Below are 6,966 nucleotides of genomic sequence, written 5' to 3' on the forward strand. Positions count from 1 at the left end.
TGTGGACCCACTGGAATAAGTCCTCCTGGCCACCAGAGCCAGGCGATGTAGAGGTGGCCCTGGCAGGAGCCACAGAAATCAGGGCACCAGATAGAACTATGAGCTCCTTTCTGGGGGACACCAATTATTACAGTCCCTGGGACAAGGATGGCAAGTGGCCTCCAGAGCCAAGGGAGCAAGAGACTCCCAGGCCACAAAAGCAAAACTCAGGGCACCATGTGTGTAAAAACCCGCTTCCGAGAGATACAGGTGCTCTGGCGGATGCCTTCATATGAAGAGCTGAACCTCCTTCACTCTTGGACTGGGTGCAATCGACCATCCCTGAGCTGGGCCCTGAAGCTGCTGAGTCTGAACCCTTGAGCCCTTTCACAGCGGTTCCTTAGCTCACTACAGGCCTGTGGGCCTTGGGATATGAGCCCCATCGGTTTTCAAAGTTAATGTTTTGCAGGCTTGTCTCTCAAGTGTATGTCCTAAAAGTTGGGATGCCTGATGTGGGGTCAATGTAGGTGTACTGTTTCGTTGGGTTTTTTACTTTAAATACATTGAATTTTTGAAATGGTAAAGAAAACCTAAATTCAAAATAAATAAGGTACTTTTAAAAAGTAGAGGGGGGATGGGAAGAATAGTTATTTTGACATTTTAGGTTCCATCAAAAGAAACAAAAACAGCTTATGCCATCCCAGGGGAAATCATATAAACTCTTCGGATTCACAGCAGTGCTGGAGTTCTCTGGTAATTCCCACAGGAGCCAAGACTACCTCTGGAACAATTTAACTATTGGAAACCACTGGTGTCTGGCAGAAAGCCAACTAGAACAGGGCAAAGGATATGCTGTCCTCAATCCTGAGAGTCTGGATCAACCCCAGGGGCCCAGGCCTGCCTGTGGCAAATCGGTGAACAAGCAAAGCAAAGACTGTCTCCAGTCTCCACCCACTTCCCTATTCCCTTTCTAATCCTCCTCCTCTTTAACCTTGATCTCTTCCTGTGCCTCCTCCCACTCCTCCTCTCCCCTACTCAATTCACATTCTGCTTGTGTGATGAGCACCGAATGTACAAAGCCACCTCCCTCGGGGCCCTCGCATTTTAATAGGGAGCTCCTCTAACCCGAGGTGGATAAGAGTACGTCATGTCTCTCTATCGCTAGAATTTGAAGCCTCTGTACTGACGACAGGAAGCGCGTCTGTTCTCAAGCACCACGCTGCCCGCCCCTGGAAAAGTCAGCTCAGGTTTGGTGAGGCACCGAGGACTACATCCCCGCATCTCACTGTGGGCAGCCTGGGATACACAGGGTCACAGGGATATGACCTCAAACTCCACCGCTCTGTGCCAGCTCACGCAGGACCTCGTCCTTCCGGCGTAGACCCACACCCCTGCGTCTGGCTTAGCTTGCTCTCCTGCAGTCTCAGTTTAGATGTCCCTTTCTTCGGGAGGCTTTCTCAGTGGATCCCAAATCTGGGTCTTGTCACTCCGATGTCCCCCCATAACACCAAAAGCCTTCCTCCCTCGGCACTTGTCACACTGATCTGCTACTCGGTAAACCAGTGCCCATCACAGTCTGGTCATCTAGCACGGGCGTAGTTTATTGACTGATCTCTAAACACCAGAGCTCTGCAGAGACCACGACTGTCTTGTTCCCACTGTCTCCTCCTCATCCAGTCCAGTGCTTAGGCCATGATGGGCACACAATAATTATCCATTAAGTGAAAGACGTCTTCATAAAAAAGGTATTTGGATCTATGTTGATAATCCCTGGTATCCTTATTGCAAGATGCAGCTCTGTGACCTTTTCTAGATGGTCAGGATGGGGACAGAACAAAATAAAGGAAAAGCTCTGCGAGTGCAGCTGTCCGGGGCTGTGGGAGTGGGGTCCTCTCTTCAACCACGGCTTTAGTTTTCTAGGGATGCTTAATGGAGGCTCATCAGTAGGGCTGCAGAAAATCCATGAATCTTCTGCCACTTTTTTCAAACATTCATGCCAGTAGCTGCATGTGCATTCTTCTGGAAGGAGGCCCACGGTTTTCAACGAGTCTCAAAAGGCTGTGACACAGAATCATTGCCCTAGACCTGCACTGGCCAATATGATAGCCGCTAGCCACATGTAGCTATTTAAGTGTAAATTTAAATTAAATTTTCAAAGCCTTCCTAACATTAGCTACTTATCAAGTGCTCAATAACCGTGACCGGACAGCCCAGATGCAGAACATTTCCACGACTGCAGAAAGTTCTACAGAGCTTCTCTATGTTGGTAGCATTACTCTGCATTCAGCGTACGGACAAGATTTATTTAAATCACGTAGTGTTTTGTAAAATGAGTTGCCATCGTTTGGAAGTGAGAACATTGGACATCTGAAATCTGATTTTTGGGGGGAAACGGAACTATCTACCTTGCGCTCCTGGCAGCTGGCATGCACAAGACTGCTCAGTTTAGCGGGCCCCACGTCCTACTGAAGCTGCTTGCTTGGCCCTCCTAGACATTTGAGTTTGCGACCCTCGCTTCTGGGGGACTTCAGCCACCCTGGTTTCTTCCCAGTCTCTTGTGTTTGTAACCAGACTCCAAGTTTGGAGAAGTGGGGTTGAATTTGGTTTAGGAGCGCATCTTGGGACGGGATCTAGGGCTGGGATTCGGGCGCCCCGCTGGAAGCTGGGGAGGGGCAGCTCCTCCCTCCCTCCCTCCCTCTTTTCAATTCTCCGGAACTGGAAGAAGAGAGAGGGAATTTTATCCCGAACATCTGTTGCTCGACAAAGAACTTCTTCCCCGTCTTCCTAAGAGCCCTCCAGTCCCCAGCCCAGTACGCCTGGGCCCGCCCCTCGCAGCGAGATCGCGGGGAGGGGCCGAGGCGAAACCCGAGCCCCGCGCCCACCACCCGGGCTGGCGACGTGGCTCGGCTGCCCCGGCCTCCCCCCTGCAGCCCGCCGGCCAATGGGCGCGTGAGCCGGGGCTGCCCGAAGCTTCCCTGCCCGCGGCCCGGGGCGCGCCCCTTCTCTCCGGCGCGGGGCGGGCCCGTCCCCTCCCCCGCCGCCGCCGCCGCTGCCGCCGCGCTGGGAGCCCCCACTCCGGAGTCGCCGTCCTCATCGCTCGCTCGGTGCCTCCCCGCGGGCCGCTCTCCTGCCCTGACGATGGCGCGTGGCGGCCGCGACCGCCTGCTGGGGCTCGCCGTGGGGCTGCTGCTGGCGCTGGCGCTGGCGCCCCGGGCGCTGCGGGCCAAGCCCACCGTGCGCAAGGAGCGCGTGGTGCGGCCCGACTCGGAGCTGGGCGAGCGGCCGCCCGAGGACAACCAGAGCTTCCAGTACGACCACGAGGCCTTCCTGGGCAAAGAGGACTCCAAGACCTTCGACCAGCTCACCTCGGAGGAGAGCAAGGAGAGGCTGGGGTGAGGCCGCGGTCCGGGCTGCGCTCGGGGGCGTCGCAGGTGCCCGCGGGGACAGCGGGGCGGCCGCCGCGCGGGACGCGCGCCGCAAAGCGAAAGCGAAATCGGATGCGCGGTCGGAGGGCGGGGACCAGCGGGCACGGGCGCCGGGGCCGCGGCCTGGACACCGCCACCGCGCCCCGGCCGGGGTGGCTTCCCGCGGGGAGGCAAGAACGTGGCAGCGGCCGCGAGAGCCAAGGCGGCGAGGGCCCGCCCCCTCCCCTCGGTTGCATCAGAAGGGAGGGCAGAGGGTGTACAAAAGAAGAGTTTGTGCACAGTGGCATTTTAGTGATACGAGCTCTTCCCCACCCTCCCAGTTTCCTTCTTCTCCCCCATTCCCGGAGTGGAGGGTTTGTGACACTGCTGAGAAGGTCTCCGGGATGAACATAAATGGATAGAAGATGAAGGGGCAGAGGAGGGAGAGGCTTGATTCCTGGCCCGAGTTCCTGGGCGGGGGCAGAGGTGTTCTTGCCTTCCGGCTGATAGCAGAAACAGGGATATAAAGATCCCGTCAAGAAGAGAGGGGCGTCAGGGGATAGGGAATGGGAAGTGAGAATGGAAACTGGTCCCCCACTTTGTTTCCCGCAGATGTCTGCGGAGGCACCCAGTCCTTTGGCAAGGAGGGCAAAAAGCTGGAGGGCGTGGTGGCAGATGGTGAATTTCACTGGTGAAGGCAGTTGAATTAGGAGCCAAGCCTGGAAAAGGAAACTTTGGTACATCTCTGCACCCTCTCCAGGCCCCCTGGGGATACAGCTGGGCTTGTGCAAAGGTATCTGGGAACCCTTCCACAGAGCAGTCAGCAGCCAAGACCCGGTCCCAGGTGGAGGCTGGACTTGGCTGGCGTTTTGGGGGGAGGGGGTCCCAGTAGTTCTGCCTACTGGGCACCAGGCCTCCCGGAACCTGTTTCCTGGGGGTGGAAGATCTTCTTGTCCTGCTACATGAGAAAGAACACAGCCATCCCTGTGCTGCCGGGGGCTACCAAAGGCCAATGCGGTTGGTTAAAAGAGGAGGCGGAATTACACCTATTGTGTAGGTGCCCCGGCTGCCTGCTCGGATAAAACGATCTTTGAACTTCAAAGTCATCTCCAAACAATCACCTTTTATTTCGCAGAGAAGTACTTTTCTCTTCTTGTTCGGGACTTCACAATGGGGGCCATTGATGGGTTCGGCCTGTTGTATTGCTTTGAAGCACTTGGTCACTGATGTCTTCTGGGACCCTGAGAGACAGCCATTTGCAGCACTGCCACCAGGGAGGAGGAGGAGAGGTCTTGGAATTTGGAGAAGGGAACTCTGCAGTTTGCAGTCCTAACAGCTTCCGGTTTTAATGCCTTTGTCATGACAGGCAAGCCTAGTGGAGAAACTAGTGCTGGTGGTTGGTCTGTGTTTGATCCTTGTATGACCACCTCCCCTTCATTCATTGAGTCATGCAGCAAACATCTGAATGGCTGCTGTGTGCCAGGCCCCGGGTTAGAGACCTGGCAGATACAGAGATAACACCTTATGCTCTAGGCCTCAAAATCCTTACACTCAAAAGTAGAGGAGAGCGACACAAGCAGACACTGTGCAGAGCGGCTATGATGGCGGCTCGTACAAACCACAGTGACCACACTCGGGAGAAGGAGCGCCTCGGGCTGCAGGTTGGAGAGAGGGGCTTAGGGGCTCGGGGACGCCACCTGTTCAGAACTGGTGGGATGGCTCAGGTTGCCAGGTGCACCAGCAGGGTGAGGCATTCCTGAAGAGAAAACCACCTGCTTGTAATGGGTATTGAGACCTGTTCTGGGGGGTGAGGAGTGTTGGGAGAGTAAAGGCACAGGGTAGGAGGGGAGGTGGGCGTGGAGGGGAAGCAAAGGGCAGACCAGAAAGGACCTCTGTGAGGTGCAGATTAGATGTTATCCTGTACACAGTCCAAATGTCATCATCCCCCAAATTTGCTAGGAACGTCAGACAGGCAGTAGGACAGAGAACATAACTGAGGCACGGATGGGGAGACCAGGGGGCAGGGGAGGGGCCATGAGTGCCTGAACCAGGCCCAGCTGGTCCCGAGGGCAGGAGAGGGTGAATTCAGACACATGTGGGAGGTAGAACCATCCGTACTTGCTCTTGACTCAGTGTGGGGGTGGGGAAGAGGAGGGAGGAACCCAGGGGGACATCCGGTCTCTGGCCTGAGCCACGGATGGGTAGTGGACACACCACTCACCTGTAAGGTAAATCCAGGTAAATCCAGGCTAGAGGTGGAGGCTTGGAAGCCGTGGGTGCCGTCTGGGACAGGATGGAGCGTGAACAGCCGCCTCTCTGTCCACAGCTCCTGGTGCAGCAGTCCCCCCACCCCAAGCTTGGGCAGCTGAGGGAGGAGTGTGGCTGGATCGTTAGATTCTGAAAAGATGACCATTCTAAGGCCTGTGGAGACACCTAGGCCAGGGGGCTGCCAAGTGGAGGCCCATAGGCCACAGGCAGTCACAGACATGCTGCATGTGAATTACCATCTGCGTGATGTCACATGCAGACCTGAGTTCTGGTTTCTCTTGACACGGTCGACTTCTGTTTCCACGTGGCAGTCACTGTCTGGAGCAGACATGCGCAGCCTTGCAGGCACTGGCCCCACATCTCCAGGTTTGCGCAAGGCCCTGCCGGGAGGCTCTGCTGGCTTCTGTTACTCACTGGGTGTCTGTTGAGTTCTCTGTCCGCCTGTGATCGAGATGACTGTCCTCAGTGAGGCCATGTACACATTCTCTCCTTGATTCACCACAACGCCCCTAGTAAAGCAGGTGTTCCTATTGATAGGGAAACTGAGACCCCGAGGAAGGCAGCCTCGAGGCTTGGTTTATTGGGCTTGAGACCTGGTAAAATGGCAAATGAGGGGACACCTTAAAGCTGTGGGGAGCGCTTACGCTGTTCTGAGCAAGAGAAGAAGCTTGGCCACCCAGACTAGCTGGAGACTTTACACTCAGCCCCCATTTCTAGTTAATCAGAGAGTGACTGTCAATTAGAACTTCTGTTGACAGGAAGGAAGTTTTACTACTGAGTTGACAGACTGCAGCCCAAAGCAAAGAAACGAATCCCGAATTAGCCTGGGTGACGCCATCCCAGGTGAATGGACCACTAGAGCACAACTTTCTTAAAAGCATTAGAAATAGCTTGTGGGTGTCCTCGAAGTTCCCCACAGGGAGAGCATCCCTAGCTTGGGACCCTCGGGCCTCGAGGTGGACACCGGTGAGTTCCCACCCTGAAGTTTGCCCTGGACGAGGGTTTGGGGTTCCTCGGTAGCGTCTAGCGGGCAGTCGCTGGCCCCGGGGCCGGCTGTGGAACAGGAGACCCCCCCCCCCCTGCCGAGGACAGGGGTGCAGGCTCCTGCAGCTGCTCGGCTGGTCAAGTCCTTCAGTAGTTTCCGTGATGTGAAGACTTTCATCCCTGACATCTTATGCTTTGGCCAACAAGGTCTGGGCTCTTTCTGCTTTGCGTTTCAAGTCTTTGAGTCCAAAGATTTAAAAAAAAGAAGAAAAGAAGAATTCACTTATCTTTTGGTGTATCTAGAATTTTCCTTTTTTTCTTTTTTTTTTTT

At 55.3% G+C, this 6,966-nt stretch overlaps 1 protein-coding gene across 2 annotated transcripts in view; it reads left to right on the top strand.

Moving 5' to 3' along the window:
- Positions 1–3,048: 3,048 nt before the first annotated feature.
- The window catches only part of RCN1 (reticulocalbin 1), a 12,413-nt gene continuing 8,495 nt past the window's right edge, over positions 3,049–6,966 (top strand). The window contains exon 1 of one of the 2 annotated variants that reach the window (XM_040638915.1): positions 3,049–3,371. In XM_040638915.1, the coding sequence (XP_040494849.1) occupies positions 3,118–3,371 (254 nt within the window). In that variant the 5' untranslated portion in view covers positions 3,049–3,117. The remainder of the gene's footprint in view (positions 3,372–6,966) is intronic. The other variant, XM_040638914.1, reaches the window with a different exon arrangement.

This window comes from Ursus maritimus, unplaced genomic scaffold (genome assembly GCF_017311325.1).
Source record: "Ursus maritimus isolate PB19 unplaced genomic scaffold, ASM1731132v1 scaffold_23, whole genome shotgun sequence".
Classification (NCBI taxonomy): Eukaryota; Metazoa; Chordata; class Mammalia; order Carnivora; family Ursidae; genus Ursus; species Ursus maritimus.